Source organism: Anomaloglossus baeobatrachus (assembly GCF_048569485.1).
Source record: "Anomaloglossus baeobatrachus isolate aAnoBae1 chromosome 5 unlocalized genomic scaffold, aAnoBae1.hap1 SUPER_5_unloc_6, whole genome shotgun sequence".
Classification (NCBI taxonomy): domain Eukaryota; kingdom Metazoa; phylum Chordata; class Amphibia; order Anura; family Aromobatidae; genus Anomaloglossus; species Anomaloglossus baeobatrachus.
This window is the reverse complement of record NW_027441810.1, coordinates 423538-441518: the sequence shown is the minus strand read 5'-3', so window position 1 is coordinate 441518 and position 17981 is coordinate 423538. Positions and strand designations below refer to the sequence as shown.

At 44.6% G+C, this 17981-nt stretch overlaps 1 protein-coding gene across 1 annotated transcript in view; it reads left to right on the top strand.

Annotated features, from left to right (window-relative positions):
• LOC142259294 (uncharacterized) overlaps nt 1-17811 on the top strand; it is a 130799-nt gene extending 112988 nt beyond the window's left edge. Inside the window, 1 exon segment of the mRNA XM_075331768.1 lies at nt 15787-17811. Coding sequence (XP_075187883.1) covers nt 15787-16976 — 1190 coding nt within the window. The 3' untranslated portion in view covers nt 16977-17811.
• The last annotated feature ends 170 nt before the right edge of the window (nt 17812-17981 follow it).

The following is a 17981-nucleotide window of genomic DNA, read 5'->3' as shown; positions in this document are numbered from 1 at the left end:
AAAAAAAATCAGCTTTCTTGAATTTACCAAATGGCTGCAATGAAACGAAGAGTGAAAAAATTAAAGGGGTCTGAAAACTTTCTGTACCCACTGTAAAACTAGACATGCTCTCCTCATAATAAAAGCTTCTGAGAAAGGAATCTTAAAGAGAACCAACCAGCAGGATTTTGCTATATGAAGTAAAGGCAGTGCCATACTGGCACTAGGATGCTGTATTATTACACCTGTTGTAGAAATACGTAATTACTTACCGGTAATGTGTTTTTTCCGAACCCATGAGGGCACCACGATATAAGGGTGCCATCATAGGGTGAGGGGAAAAGATGGGTGCTGAAATATCTGTAATCAAAGTTGGAGAAATGCCCTGGACGTTTAGTGACTTGTGTATTGAGAGTGGACCTGTGTGGCTCCATCCTGCTCTGTTTACCCGCCCTGTCTGCTGTCCTGAAGGGGGAGTGCGGGGGAGAAAGGCCAGTTGGTGTCAAAAGAGTGATTGCCAAAACCAAAACATTAAAGCATTATGTCACACCAGAGATGCTTAACATGCAGCATAACACAAGGGTAACAATGGAAATCATAAAAAAATGAAAGCCCTAATGATAGGGAGACTTAACAGGTGACACCTCCTGCAACTCACCTGAGACTGTACCCTACGCTCCCTAATGTCCCTATACGGGCCCTTCCCCCTGTTATCACGTGCCTAGGCCCTCACTCACCCTGAACACACCCTTGGTAGTGAGAAGGCCAGCGAGAGCAGGAGTCTCACCACTGCAATAATACAACACAAGGTAAAGGAGACAGAGACAGAGAAAATAGACACAAGAAGGAAAAACACTTCAAGGTCTTCCAATGCAGCTAAACACCACAGCTGCAATTGTCACAACTCCTCAGCTTCTTCCAGAGACAGGCTCCTTCCAAAGAGGTCAGCATATAATGAGAATCTATAACCAGCGTCAGATGGTAAAATATGTGACTTTTCATAATGAAGTGGAGTGGTCACAAAACAGATGCACCTGAGATTAAAGGGGGCTTACACGCTGCGACATCGCTAGCGTTTGCTAGCGATGTCGAGCGCGATAGCACCCACCCACGAAGTACGTGCAACATTTGGTGCTCGCTGCCGTAGCGAACATTATTGCTACGGCAGCGTCACACGCACATACCTTGTCAGCGACGTCGCTGTGACCGCCGAACAAACCTTCCCTCAAGGGGGAGGTGCGTTCAGCGTCATAGCGACGTCACTGAGTGGCCGGCCAATAGAAGCGGAGGGGCGGAGATGAGCGGGACGTAAAACCCGCCCACCTCCTTCCTTCCGCATTGCCGGTGGACGCAGGGAATTGTTAGAGAAGCCATTTTGTCTGCTTGTACACCATATTGTCTGCTCTTATATAAGAATATGATGTAATTGATGTTCTATCTAGAACTTTTCACAAAAACAACATCTGCTATTTGCTAACTTGTTTCCTGGAATATGTCCTTTAACAAATATGTACTTTTCTTAGAATATACTGTCTGGCTCCCAAAAATCTGACTAATTCCTGTCTGGCTCCCAAAAATCTGACTAATTCTGTCTCTTTTCCCAAAATATGTCTTATTGTTAAATGAGACTTGGCATAATACTTCTTATCACATCCCTTAAAACCCTTGCATCCTTTCAGCTCAATGCTATTCATTTCTATTATAATCATATCCGCTTACTCCTTGAAACTTGTACTCCCTCACATATCTCTCTGACATACTTCTGGCATGTTACTTTCTGGGAACCTAATTTTGGACAGTTCTTTGTTTATCTCCCAGAAGTATAACAAAAATTAACCTTGACCTATGATATTTGGTAACCACCTAAGGCTGCTTTCACACTACGTCTTTTTAACATGCGTCCTGAACGTTTTTTTAACGCAGAAACGGATCCAGTGCAAATGTGTTTTCATTTCAATGTATTTGCAATGGACTCGCGTTAACATGCGTTCACCTACGTTTGCGTGCGTTACAGTAAGGATCCAGCGAGTTGTAGTTTTTTAACATCTTTCAAAAACGCTACTTGTAGCGTTTTTGAGCTGCGTCCAACTTCTGCAAATTGCTGGATCCTGACTAAACAGCATGCAAACGCATGTGAACGCTGGCATGCTGATAGGCAGGATCCTGCTTGCTCTACTGAGCATGCCCAGAAACCAGCCTCCGTGATCAGTCTATCTCTCTCCTCCTCCCTCGCTCCCCCTCCCTCTCCTCCCTCTCTCTCTGTCTCTCCCCCTCCCTCTCCTGTCTCTCTCTCCCACCTGAGAGCTGCGGACACTCGTAACCAAGGTAAATATCGGGTAACCACTTATCTTAGTTACCCGATGTTTACGTTGGTAACGTGTGCAGGGAGCCCGGCTCCTAGCAGCTGCAGACGCTTGTAACCAAAGTAAATATCGGGTATCCAAGCAAGTATACCCGATGTTTACCTTGGTTACGAGCCTCGCAGCTGTCAGATGCCGGCTCCCAGTCTGGCACGTTTAGTTCCCCTCACTCCCGATCACATGACTCCAATGCCCGCCCCTAAACATCCAGTGACAGGATCCTGCAAAGTAACACATGCGTTTGCATGCATTTTTTGCTGTAAAAGCAGGATCCGCTTTTGCAGCAAAAAAACGTTCAGGACGCATGTTAAAAAGACGTAGTGTGAAAGCAGCCTAAGATTGTGCAATTATATCACATGTCTCATATTATGTAACCAGCTTAAAGGGTATAAAAAGCCCAAGTAACCAATAATAAACAGTGTTAGATTGATTTTTAACAGATTACAGACGTCTTGTCTTGGTTTGTTGAAGCGTCACACTCAGAATCGGCCGATCCACTACATCCACCTGAGAGTAAGAGAGAGCCCAGCTCTGACAGTGAGTTTCCTCGTTCCTGCGGTGTCACACACAGCGATGTGTGGTGCTGCAGGAACGACTAACAACATCGTACCTGTGGCAGCAACGATATTAAGGAAATTAGCGACGTGTCAACGATCACCGTTTTTAAACGATTTTTCGATCGTTGGTCGTCGCTCCTTGGTGTCACACGCTGCGACGTCGCTACCGGCGCCGGATGTGCGTCACTAACGACGTGACCCTGACGATATATCGGTAGCGATGTCGCAGCGTGTAAAGCCCCCTTAAGACTACAAAATGATAGCCAGGTAGGAAAGAGTCCTTAACCCCTACAGCACTAAAAGAAAGTAGATTCCCTCAAATCAAGTAGTAGACCTGTGAACAATAAGGAGCTGTGACCTTCTGATCCCAGACTCACCAGAGGTCTCCTCAGAGCGGGACACACTCATGACACATTATCCATAAATTCACTCAAATTGAAGTTCATTTTTTCTTTTTCTGTATTGGAGATCTTTTCATATCCTTCTTATTGATTCTCCTTCCTCCTCTTCATTTTCTGAATTCCAAAATTCTCTGAATGACGTATTAGAATGACCATTGTCTCTTTAAATTCTCAGGATTACAGTCTGGAGATTCCAGATCTGTAGATATTTGCAGCGTCCGTGCAATAGTTATTGTGAGGGATTTTCTTCAAGATGTACCTTTGTGAAAGAAGGTGTTTACCCGACATTGTGCTATGAGCCAAATGTCTATCATGGTGCAGAGAAAGGCGGCAATCGCTCTCCCCTAGAAGTGGGACTCCTGGGACAAACAGGGGACAAATGTGGAGTGGGAAAATGTGTGATCAGTGTTGGACAGAAATAAAATCCATTTTAGTATAGATTATTACTTATGTTGTGCTCTGATCTGGAAGAACAGGAATTGTGAGCACTTTGGGAATGTCACAGAATGGATTGATAAAGGTATAACTAGATTGTCCCCATTATTTAGAGGAATGTGATATGTGCATTGTGTAATGTTCAGCAGAGATTTGGGTAACAGAAGAATGACTTTCACTATCTGCAATTATTATTTTACTTGATAAAGGATAAAAATAAATGGTATTCACTGATAAAGGGGAGAAAAGATCAATAGAGAATTAATCAATAGATGTAAGGGGAAGAAAATAGAGTTGTCACAATTTCATCCATCATTGTTGTATATTTGGAAGACATCTGTAATGCCCATGTCGGCCGGCGTCCTCGCACTCTCCTGCTCCCCTCCACCAGTGAGGACGTCAGTTCCCTCACCTGTCCAGGCTTTCTGCAATGCTGGGCCCGTCCCTGACCCATGCTGCAGCCTCACAGAGCATCTGTACTCCTGATAGGCTCCAGGCCTGTAGGGTGCACCCGCACCCACACCCCCTTTCTTAAAGAGACAGCGTCCTCCTAACCCAGAAGGTCAGCTGGGAGGCTGCAGGTATTTAAGGAAACTCTGCCCTTTGAGAGTTGCCTGGGCAATGAGTTTGAGTTATTCATTTCTGTAGTCCGGTTCCCCAGCTCTGTGCTGCTGCCGCTGTCTTATTGTGCTAGTTCTGTTGCTTATACCTGTTTGCATTACAGTGTGCTGCTGCTGTATCCCAACCTGTTGCTGTATCCGAACCTGTTGCTGTATCCGAACCTGCTGCTGTATCCGAACCTGCTGCTGCGAGCCTTTACCCCAGCTGCTTACCAGGATACTTGTTGCTACAAAGTATCATCCCCTGCAGCCACAAGTAGACACGCCGGTCGGCCTACAACATACCAGTCCGTTCATGTATCCACGCCAGATGCTGCTCCTGTATCATCCATCCGTCCATCCTGGATGGAATCTCTACACCAGCTGCTGTCCGAACCTAATACCAGAGACTGTCGCTCCCGTACCCCTGGGGCCGGCCGACGCAGCACCAATCTTCCCAAGTGGCACCCGGACTCAGACCTGCAGCGTAACACTCTCATCAATAGGGGCTGGAGAAGACCAGGCTCAGGTCCGTAGTCAAGCCCCTCTGGGATTTGTGTGTGCTGCGGCCCAGTGGGTTCACTAACATCTCTGCTCGCCCAGCGAACATAACAACAATATACACTTGTTACACGCCTGTCCTGTATTCCACACTGTGCTCCGTACACCTCGTACACACACGGCTCCGCTCCGTACACCTCGTACACACACGGCTCCGCTCCGCACACCTCGTACACACACGGCTCCGCTCCGTACACCTCGTACACACGGCTCTGCTCCGTACACCTCGTACACACACGGCTCCGCTCCGTACACCTCGTACACACACGGCTCCGCTCCGCACACCTCGTACACACACGGCTCCGCTCCGTACACCTCGTACACACGGCTCCGCTCCGTACACCTCGTACACACACGGCTCCGCTCCGTACACCTCGTACACACACGGCTCCGCTCCGCAAACCTCGTACACACGCGGCTCCGCTCCGTACACCTCGTACACACACACGGCTCGGCTCCGTACACCTCGTACACACACGGCTCCGCTCCGTATACCTCGTACACACACGGCTCCGCTCCGTACACCTCGTACACACACGGCTCCGCTCCGTACACCTCGTACACACACGGCTCCGCTCCGTATACCTCGTACACACACGGCTCCGCTCCGTACACCTCGTACACACACGGCTCCGCTCCGTATACCTCGTACACACACGGCTCCGCTCCGTACACCTCGTACACACACGGCTCCGCTCCGTACACCTCGTACACTCACGGCTCCGCTCCGTACACCTCGTACACACACGGCTCTGCTCCGTACACCTCGTACACACACGGCTCCGCTCCGTATACCTCGTACACACACGGCTCCGCTCCGTACACCTCGTACACACACGGCTCCGCTCCGTATACCTCGTACACACACGGCTCCGCTCCGTACACCTCGTACACACACGGCTCCGCTCCGTACACCTCGTACACTCACGGCTCCGCTCCGTACACCTCGTACACACACGGCTCTGCTCCGTACACCTCGTACACACACGGCTCTGCTCCGTACACCTCGTACACACACGGCTCCGCTCCGTACACCTCGTACACACACGGCTCCGCTCCGTACACCTCGTACACACACGGCTCCGCTCCGTACACCTCGTACACACACGGCTCCGCTCCGTACACCTCGTACACACACGGCTCCGCTCCGTACACCTCGTACACACACGGCTCTGCTCCGTACACCTCGTACACACGCGGCTCTGCTCCGTACACCTCGTACACACGCGGCTCTGCTCCGTACACCTCGTACACTCACGGCTCTGCTCCGTACACCTCGTACACACACGGCTCTGCTCCGTACACCTCATACACACACAGCTCCGCTCCGTACACCTCGTACACACACGGCTCTGCTACATCCACACTGTAAACCCCTCCTGACCCCACACATAAACTTCCCCTCATCCAGCACCATGACAACCAGCACAGCAGAGTCCTGCATACACTGAGGAGCTGATCATGTGACCCCTGACTCCTCCCCTCCATGTGACATCATCACAGGTCCTGTAAGCACAGAGCAGCCATATATCTAGTGTGCGGCTCTGCAGGTGGAGGTAGGTGCAGGGTATTATATATCTAGTGTGCGGCTCTGCAGGTGGAGGTAGGTGCAGGGTATTATATATCTAGTGTGCGGCTCTGCAGGTGGAGGTAGGTGCAGGGTATTATATATCTAGTGTGCGGCTCTGCAGGTGGAGGTAGGTGCAGGTTATTATATATCTAGTGTGCGGCTCTGCAGGTGGAGGTAGGTGCAGGGTATTATATATCTAGTGTGCGGCTCTGCAGGAGGAGGTAGGTGCAGGGTATTATATATCTAGTGCGCGGCTCTGCAGGTGGAGGTAGGTGCAGGGTATTATATATCTAGTGTGCGGCTCTGCAGGTGGAGGTAGGTGCAGGGTATTATATATCTAGTGTGCGGCTCTGCAGGTGGAGGTAGGTGCAGGGTATTATATATCTAGTGTGTGGCTCTGCAGGTGGAGGTAGGTGCAGGGTATTATATATCTAGTGTGCGGCTCTGCAGGTGGAGGTAGGTGCAGGGTATTATATATCTAGTGTGCGGCTCTGCAGGTGGAGGTAGGTGCAGGGTATTATATATCTAGTGTGCGGCTCTGCAGGTGGAGGTAGGTGCAGGGTATTATATATCTAGCGTGCGGCTCTGCAGGTGGAGGTAGGTGCAGGGTATTATATATCTAGTGTGCGGCTCTGCAGGTGGAGGTAGGTGCAGGGTATTATATATCTAGTGTGCGGCTCTGCAGGTGGAGGTAGGTGCAGGGTATTATATATCTAGTGTGCGGCTCTGCAGGTGGAGGTAGGTGCAGGGTATTATATATCTGTGTGCGGCTCTGCAGGTGGAGGCAGGTGCAGGGTATTATATATCTAGTGTGCGGCTCTGCAGGTGGAGGCAGGTGCAGGGTATTATATATCTAGTGTGCGGCTCTGCAGGTGGAGGTAGGTGCAGGGTATTATATATCTAGTGTGCGGCTCTGCAGGTGGAGGTAGGTGCAGGGTATTATATATCTAGTGTGCGGCTCTGCAGGTGGAGGTAGGTGCAGGGTATTATATATCTAGTGTGCGGCTCTGCAGGTGGAGGTAGGTGCAGGGTATTATATATCTAGTGTGCGGCTCTGCAGGTGGAGGTAGGTGCAGGGTATTATATATCTAGTGTGCGGCTCTGCAGGTGGAGGTAGGTGCAGGGTATTATATATCTAGTGTGCGGCTCTGCAGGTGGAGGTAGGTGCAGGGTCTCTATTATTTTGGGGTCATCATTATCATTAACCCCTTTATGTCCAGTTCCAGACCAGTTTACTCCGGTTCTTGATCAGGCACATTTTCATATTATAAAGGGGAGGAGCCAGCACTGCTTGATCAGACATGTCAGATGGGAGATAAATCCCCTCCCCCGGTCCCCCATCTGGCCAAAGTGCCCCCCATTCCCCCTCCTCATACTGATCATCTATGATGGTGGCCGCACGCTGCATTCATCCTCCTCTGATTTCTGTCACATGTGACATGTCGGATGTGACAGAAATGTCCTCCCCAGGTCCAGCTAAGTCACCCCCTGTCACTCTCTGGTCCTCCCCCGGTCTCCTAATATGAGCTGCTGATCTGTCCTCGCGATCCCTACTCATCCTCTGAAAAATATCGTCCGCATGCGCAGAGCGGTTCTAACCCCAGGGCTTGATGCCAGGTGACATTACACAGCTGGTATCAACTCCATTTATTACCCTGTTTGCCACCGCACCAGGGCAACGGGATGAGCCAGAGTGAAGTGCCAGGATTGGTACATCTAATGGATGCGCCACTGCTGGGACGACTGCAGCCTGCTATTTTTAGGCTGGGAAGGGCCAAATAACCATGGCCCTTCCCACCCTGAGAATACCAGACGCCAGTTGTCATCTTCACCTTGGCTGGTGATCCAATTTGGGGGGAACCCATGTTTTGTTTTTTTTTTAATTATTTATCAATAATTAAAAAAAAAACAAAACAGCGTGGGGTGCCCTCTGGTTTGGATTACCAGCCAAGGTGAAGCTGCCAACTGTGATCTGCAGGCTTCAGCCATCTGCTTTACCCTAGCTGGCTATCAAAAATAGGGGGAACCCACATAGTTTTTTTTTAATTATTTATTTTGTGGCTAAATATAAAGTAAACACCCTTCACTGCCACATGAAAGTCACTAAAGGGTGCCAGCTTAGATTATGCTGGGTGTGGGACATTATATATGTGTTTGTCTATCCATCCATCCATCCTAGCTTTTTAGTGTCCACGATCAGTGTTTGCAGCGTTTTGGACACAGTCTTTTCGCTGCGTCCAAAATGCTGCGCTGTGCAGTACAAGCGCAATGGAAGGATTTTTGGAAATCTCCTGCCCACTGTGCTTGTTTTTCTCCTTAGCATAAACTGACCTGCAGCGCGGCTTCCTGAGCCTCAGGATGTCAATTTATGCTGTGGAGACGAGAGTTTCGTCCAAAGGGAAAATAGAGCTAAAGTCCTCAGCAGCCTGAACCTGGATTGTGGCCCGGGCTGCTGCGTTCTTCAGTGGACAATACTCACATCTCTGCACGGAATCTGACATTGCGTCTAGATACAGTGTCGCTGAGTCGTGGGCACATACCTAAAAGTGAGAAATTTGGCACTACAGCAACATTTTTGTGAAGTACCTGTGGGTTCAAAATGCTCACTATATCCCCGAATGAAATCCTTGAGGGTCTAGTTTTCAAAATGGGGTCACTTGTGGGGGTTTCTGCTTTATAGGCACCTTAGGGGTCCTGAAAATGCGACATGGTGCCCACAATTTTTTTCAATTTTTCCAAAATTCACATGGTGCTCCTTCTGTTATGAGCCCTCCCGTTTGTCCAAACAGAGGTTTTTAGCCACATGTGGGGTATCACTGCGCTCATAAGAAATTGGATTACAAACTGTAGCATCCACATTTTGGTGTTGCCACTTGAAAAAGTGAGAAATTTGGTGCAAAAGCAACATTTTTGTGGGAAAAAAAGAGAACATTTTCAATATGACGACCTAAGTTTTATTAAATTCTATAAAGTACCTGTGGGTTCAAAATGCTCACTATACCCCTGGATAAAGTCCTTGAGGGGTCTAGTTTCCAAAATGTGATCACTTTTGATGGAGCTCCACTGTTTAGGCAGCTCAGGAGCTCCAAAAGCGACATGGCACTCGCTAATGAATCCAGCCAATTTTACAGTGGAATGGCGCTCCTTCCCTTCCGAGCCCTGCCGTGCACCCAAACATTTGATTTCCAGCACATATGAGGTATCTGTGTACTCAGGAGAATCTGCACAATAAATTGTATGCTGCATTTTTTCCTGTTACCCTTGTGAAAAAAGAGCTTTGATGCCCATTTTGTGCCAGTTTGATACTTTTTTTGCTGCTTTTAAATGTATTCACATCAGGGCTCCGCACTGTATTGTATTTTATTCTTGTGTTTTTTTTATGTTTGCTGTTAAACCTGTAAAAAAAAACAAAACAAAAAAAAATGAAAAAAATCTAAAAATAAACCAACTTCGGCACCGAATACGAAACTGGATGAATAAGAAACCAACTTCAGCATTGTGTCTGATGTCGAGCGATACCGCTTAGAAAATAAGGGAAATGTCTGTTTTTACCACATATATACCCTGCCCCCCACACTGACTGACAGCCGCTGAGCATTGGAACCTGCTGTCAGTCAGTGCCGTGGTATACTGAGCAGTGACTAAAACCACATCAGTGCCACCCCTATGACTGAAAGCTGGACGCCGTCTCAATATATGTCTATGATCACATTTACATATTCATAGCTATTTAGTAACGCTTATTATTTTGTATATATGGCTGTTTTTTTACCTGGTCGGGGCTAATAACAGATTTGGATTGACAGTGGCATTTTCCTATATGTCACACATTTGGGGGGGGGGTCAGTTCAGTTTATTTTTATTTTCATCTTACTTCTCTTGTAACTGGGGCTGATATAATGACTCCGCGGTGACCATATCCTCTGTATATGGGGGAGGAGGCACCGTCAGCTCTTTATACCCTGTTTCCTCGAAAATAAGACGTACCCTGAAAATAAGCCCTGGTGGGATTTTTGGGGCTTTTTTGACTATAATTAAAATATAAGACTATGACCGCACTTTGCGTTTTCACCTGCGTTTCAGGTCCGTTTTGAACTGCAGCGAATTCATGCCAAAATGCATGCGTTTTGATTTTCCAGCAAAGTCTATGGAAAATGTTGAATTCCTGTCCGCACTTTGCATTTTAAAACGCAGCATTTAATTTGCATATTTTGTGCGTTCAAAGAAGCAGCATGTCAATTGTTTTTGCCATTTTGGGTGCGTTTTGCTAACATTGAAGTCTATGAGAAATGGCAATAACCAAGAAACATCAAAATTCCAGCGTTTTACCTGCTTTTTAGGTGCAGAAAACATGTGTTTTGGACTTAAAAAACGCATGCTTTTTGGACATCAAAATAATGATTACATAAGTCCCTTTACACACACACACAGTCCGACAATTAAAATAAAGAAAAATATTAATTTATTGCTATTTTTGCAATAAATATAATATTACCGCAATAATTTTATTAAATATGTCTATTTCTATTATTTTTCTTAAAAATATAGATTTGTTTCTTTTTCTTCCTTTTTTTCATTGAGTTTGACTGTTTAAACTTTATTAAGCAGTGTCTTTATGTTCTAAACACATCTCTCAAAACGCAATTGAAAAAGCATGTAAAAAGCGCTAAAAACGCATCTAAAACGCGGTAAATACGCATGCGTTTTTAGAGCTAATTTGTGGTCAAAACTAACTTGGGCTAAATCAATTACTGCCAGAGGGTGTGTTTTGACATGCGTTTAGGACAACGCAAAGTGCGGTCATACCCTAAGCCCTACTCCAAAAAAAAGCCCTAGTTGTGGTTCCATAGGGAAGTGTCCAAGCAGCTAAAAAAGTTAAATACAGCAGAACTTTTATTTAAGAAAACGGACACCCTCAAAAGAAAGCAGACAAACGCCTCCCAAAAAAAATCGCACTCACCAGGCCCCAAACAATTACAGTTGGCAAGTACCGATGGTGGATGGGCTCTCACATAGAGATCTGTGTCGCTGTCAGGTCCATCACTGCTCCAGCTGCATTGCACCGCAGAGCTGTGTATACAGTGACAGAGAAGGCAGAGGCAGTAATAAACCATCTCTGCCTTATGTAGAGATGGACGGATTTCCTCTCCGTTGCTACATGTTTGCTTGTTGCTGCACTGCTTTTTTATTTTTCTGCCTACCTTCCCATATGAAGGATTGTTTTTGGGTTTTTTTAAAATTACTCATAGTTTTTAATTTTATCATAAAATGGACTGGAAATTAAGTAAAAAGTCAAAGTGCGGTGAAATAGTGGGGAAAAGAAATGAAATTCAACTATTGTTTGTTTTTTAGTGTTGTTTTTACTATGTACACTGTGTGCTGAAAGTGAGCGGTCATACGTAAAGCATCCGATCTCCGCACCTTCTTGGATAAGTCTGAGTTTGTACTGAACACTGAACTTCAGGTTCGCTCATCTCTAGTGGTGAATAAAAATCACTTTTGTAAAAAAAATTCAGTTTGTGTCGCCATTTTCCGACACCGGTAACATTATTCTTTTTGCGTCGATGGAGTTGAGTGAGGACTTGTTTTTCTCTTGGTGAGCCGACATTTTCATTGATACCATTCTAAGTGCAATATGGATAATTCATCACTTTTCATTGTATTTATATTGCTATAAAAATAATGTGCTACTTTTATTGGTCGGTTTTACTATTACATAGCACATTTCATGTTGAAATTTTTTTTCCTTCCCAAGTGATATCTCACCTCTATTATCTGCAGTATTTTACATATCGGCTCATCTCCTTCCCATTCAGGTCCTTATAATATCGGATCCTCTCAGTGGAGATCTTCTGTAGAAGAGAATTCTCCTTATTGCCCCGTGAAGGATGGATATGGACAGGGACAAGATGGCGGAGAGGATATTACACCTCACCCTAGAGATCCTCTTCCGGCTTACTGGAGAGGTGAGAGATTCTGATGACGTCACATTACATCATTCTTATCTATGGGAATAACAGATGGACAGAACTGGAGAGGTGAGGACTCTGGAAATGTCTGGAGTGAGATTTATTACTGTGTCTCTCCATAACCAGGATTACACAGTAGTGAAGAAGACCTCTAGTGAGCGCTGTCAGGCCCCTGTGTCTGAGGGATGGAGAAGACCCCTGAGCCCAATCACGGGGCCTCCACCTCACCCCCCGATACATGAGGACATCAATGACCAGAAGATCTTAGAACTCACCTACAGAATGATTGAGCTGCTGACTGGAGAGGTGACACTGCTGGGAATGCTGGGACATTATACAGTAACGCTATGAAGGGATCGGGGGTGACGGTATCATTGTATGTGTCAGGTTCCTATAAGGTGTCAGGACGTCACCGTCTATTTCTCCATGGAGGAGTGGGAGTATGTAGAAGGACACAAAGATCTGTACAAGGACGTCATGATGGAGGATCCCCAGCCCCTCACATCACCAGGTAATAGACAGGACTAAATACACACGGCCTATAATTATCTGTATGTAAGGAATGAATTCAGCCCCTGTATGTGTCTCCTCCAGCTCTATCCAGTAAGAGGACAACACCAGAGAGATGTCCCCGTCCTCTTCTCCCACAGGACTGTAAACAAGAAGATCCCGATGTTCCTCAGGATGTGTTTCCTCCAGCTCTATCCAGTAAGAGATATCTACTCATGTACTTTTTGCACTAATTTTGTGTTTACATTTTTAGACTTTCTGCTCTGTATTTTTCAGCTGTATTTTCTTTGCTTCTGCTTCTTCTGCTGTTTGTTTCTAGTGCCTTCTCTATGTTGTTATGAAAGCAACTTAAAGACCTGCAGAGGGTTCATGAATACGCTGTTTCCTGGAAAATAAGACCTACCCAGAAAATAATCCGTAGCATCATTTTACGGGATTTAAAATAAGCCCTAGTTACAGTCAGGGCCAGCGTTGGGAGGAGTCAAACTGCACAATTTCTCAGGAACCCCAGTCTCTTAGGGACCCCATCACTTGTATTCTAAGGTTGATTATTTAAAGACCTTTGATGACTTCAATATCATGTGACACGATGTAACCAAAGGTCTTTTAATTGCAAGAGTCTAAAAGAACTGAACAGAAGACAGGCTGGCATGCAGGTCTGACATTTTGGGAATGGGAGAGCAAACTTGGCAATTGCACAGGGCCCCAATCCTCCTAGGGGCCCCAATGTTTATATACCAAGTATAGGACTGCTTAAGGCCCTTTTTGACATGACATCACGTGACCAAAGGTCTTAAGTGCAGGAGTCTAAAGCTGAAGAGGAGACAGGCTGGTGTGTGTGTGTGTGTGTGTGTGTGTGGGTGTTCACGCCAATTTTAACCAGCTTTGCCAAAATGGACAGAGCTTGGCCAGAAGAAGGGTGTGATGCCACCGCTTCTCTAATTCATAACAAACTGCGGTGTTCCCTATGCCAGAAATCTCACTCCAGTCCCTGATGTAATTTTTCAGTGTCCATCACCGGTCTTGATGATTTGGAGCCATAATGTTTATCAGCACAAACCCAAGACCCTGCTACCTGCTTTGCAAAGTTACAAAGCCTAAGGTTAGGCCATTAATGTTACAGTTCCACAACACCCCATTAAATATCCAGCATCTGTCTCTAACAGAGGCGGCTCTTAGCCTTTTAAACTTGACTGTTAATTTTTGACAGAGTCATCTTAATGGAACTCGCACAACTTGCGCATACCAACTCCTGTCGGCGCCTTGTGATGCGAATTTGGGACGTAGAAGGGTCACTAAGTTCTCCATTGCTGCTGTATTGTATCTTCTCAAGCTCAAACTATAAAATTAATTAGAGCAATCAGTAAACACTCTAATGAGAAAAAATGATGAAAATACCAGATGTGTTTTTATGATCTAACTGTGTTTTGTAACAAAAAACAAACAAAAACAGGTCAGTATACAAATCTCCATGAACCAGTCACCAGTGTCTGTACACAGAGAGGACGTGTTACAAAGACAGAGAAGGGGGATGGCTTAGCCATTGGAGTTAATGGCCGGTCCGCTTTGGTTACATGCTCATACAGGAAATGCAGATGATCAGTCACATAGCAGCAGAAACTGGGGAATGGAGCAAATACAGGTGAATTGTCACGTAGCTGCTAATAGCTTTTTATTACATGTGGCTTTAACTATTTTATTTTTGTCTTCGAAAAAAAAACCTCTTTGAAATTGTCTATTTTGTGGCTCAATGTCACAAGGAGATTTTTTCAGGTTTTGCCAACTGTCATGGTGGCATCAGGATCTTTGGAGACTGCTCTCTTCCTGCTAACTTCTCTGATGTCTGTGAGCAGCGTAGGGAGACACAGGCATCGAGCCACAGACTTAGTCAGGCTAGCAAGAGTTAATCTCTGCTGGGCTGCTTGTTAATGTATTTGATTAGATGCTGTAGGGGAGCCAGTATCATTCTCTCCCCTTCTGTATATGCTGGCAGGACTATTCCATTAATGCCAGCTATTGTTCATCTATACTGGTCTGGTGAGGTGTTGTGATACAGACTAACTGGTGGTTGTTGTGCATTATTGGTGTGAGTAGTTGTGGTGTTAACCCTTGTTGTCTTTTTGTTGCTGCCTTCCTGCTCTTGCTTTTCTTTTTAGTCTCTCACTGCTTATTTCTATGACTTTTCAATGTGTGTAAATTTTGGTTTACCCGTCTGTCTTAATCTCTTTCCATCATACTCCTGGTCTTTTTTTTCCTGGGGGGATAACAGATTAGATCTGGTCAGGAGAATAGTAAAGCACAAGACTCTGGCATCTCCACCTTCAGGGATAATTCAGAGGTTAGGGATAGCTTAAGGTCTCCTAGCATGAGCGGCAGTATAGGAGCCCCCTTTCCCTCATTAATCTGCAGTCACATTGTGATAATTAATCAGATTATTTACTGTAGCACATTTCAGAGAACTGGTGCTACTGGAGAGATATCTTGGAGACAGGAATGGGAGGTCTGAATTAACAAAGACGTAACTCTTTGATCTCGAAATTGAAATACAGATTCAGAATAATTTTTTCTCTAATTTAATTTCTGATGTTATGTTTTAAAAAAATAAATGTACTTTCAAAATAATATCATTAAAAAATAATAACATTGTGTTTATTTTTAACAGATGACTGTATTGGGAGTTCAGATGGAAATCTAATATCTTCAGAATTTATAACAGATGATGAAAGTCTCACACATGATACATATGAAGAGAATGCTGTTGTCCCAGATATACCTACAGTCCTTCCTAGGAAAGCTCTATCATCTGATCTTTTCAAACCAGTCCAAAATTCAGATTGTCAAAAAGCTTACACTGGGGAGAAGCCATATTTATGTTCAAAATGTGGGAAATGTTTTATTCAGAAATTAGATCTTTTTAAACATCAAATAACTCATACAGGGAAGAAGCCATTTTCAAGCTCAGAAAGTGAAAAATATTTTACTCACAGAATAACACTTGCTAACCATCCAAAAAATAAATCTAGGAAGAATCCATTTTCATGTTCAGAGTGTGGGAAATGTTTTATTCAGAAATCAGACCTTGTTAGACATCAGAAAATTCACACAGGGGAGAAGCCATTTTCATGTTCCGAGTGTGGGAAAGGTTTTATTCGGAAATCAGAACTTGATGGGCATCAAAAATCTCACACAGGGGAGAAGCTATTTTCATGTTCAGAATGTGGGAAATGCTTTATTCATAAATCAGATCTTGTTAGACATCAGAAAATTCACACAGGGGAGAAGCCATTTTCATGTTCAGAGTGTGGGAAATGTTTTATTCGGAAATCAGAACTTGCTGGGCATCAAAGATTTCACATTGGGGAGAAGCCATTTTCATGTTCACAGTGTGGGAAATGTTTTATTCAGAAATCAGACCTTGTTAGACATCAGAAAATTCACACAGGGGAGAAGCCTTTTTTATGTTCAGAGTGTGGGAAATGTTTTATTCGTAAATCAGAACTTGTTGGGCATCAAAGATTTCACACCAGGGAGAAGCCATTTTCATGTTTAAAGTGTGGGAAATGTTTTATTCACAGATCACATTTTGTTAGACATCAGAAAAATCACACAGGGATGAAGCCATTTTCATGTTCAGAATGTGGGAAATGTTTTAATTGGAAATCAGAACTTGTTGTGCATGAAAGATGTCACACAGGGGAGAAGCCATTTTCATGTTCAGAATGCGGGAAATGTTTTATTCGGAAATCAGAACTTGTTTGGCATCAAAGATCTCACACAGGGGAGAAGCCATTTTCATGTTCAGAGTGTGGGAAATGTTTTATTCGGAAATCAGATCTTGTTGAGCATCAAAGAATTCACACAGGGGAGAAGCCATTTTCATGTTCAGAATGTGGTAAATGTTTTATTCAGAAATCAGATCTTGTTAGGCATCAAAGATCTCACACAGGGGAGAAGCCATTTTCATGCCCAAAATGTGGTAAATGTTTTACTAGGAAATCGGGTCTTGTTTACCATCAAAAAAATCACACAGAATAAACCATTTTTATGTTGTGAATGTGGAAAATGTAATTCTCAGAAATCAGATCTTGTTAAACACATGAAGAAGCCGCACAGGGAAGTAACCTTTTTCATGTTGTCAATAATTGAAATGTTTAAATGGTAAATCAAGTCTTGCCGACCATCAGAAAACCAACAGAGCGGAGCAGCCATTCTTGCTTTCAGAATTTGCCAAATGTTTTAAGATTAATGAGGTCCTGTTGTCAGATGAGGCACACGGGAGAAGCCATCATCATGTACTATAATTCAAAGGGTTTTATCCAAAAATCGGCTACAATTGCTCAAGTAAGAATTAGTGAGGGAAAGAACCATTTTCTCTCTTTTTAAACTTATCGTATTTTTCGGACCATAAGATGCACCTAGGATTTGAAGAAGGAAAATAGGGAAAAAGATTGAAGCAAAAAATGTGGTTATGACGCACTGTTATGGGGGAGATCTGCTGCTGACACTGTTACAGGGGATTAGTGAATTTTCTAAATATAATCCCGTACCAAAACTTTTAGAAGTGTCCCTATTGGCCCTTGAAAAGAACTTCCAGGTTCTGAGATGCTACAACCCTCAGCGATCACTCACAGTGATAGAGTGAGGTCCACGACCCCAGCGCTGCAGCATCCTTCTTAAGCAGTTCAGTTAAACCTTAAAGTATGTGACAGCACTAGATTATTTGAGAGAGCAATGTCTCGTGCTTAGAGCAGATGCAGCGATTTGTGGGATCCCGCTCTGCACACTGAGATCCCACAAAATGGAAATTCTGGCTCGTCTTTGTTAGTAAGTTGGGTATTTCGAGAGCCTTTAGGAACATTTGGGAAAGGTTTGAAGTATATCACATTGTATATAATTGCATTTCAAAACATGTTTTGTTAATAAATGCTTGTATATATATTCTTCATGCCTGTCTTTCTCTATTGTTTAGATGTGATGATTTTGCCTCAGAACTTCTTGAGTTGAGGCAGAGCTGTAGGCATTTCGCACAAAAATAGTGAG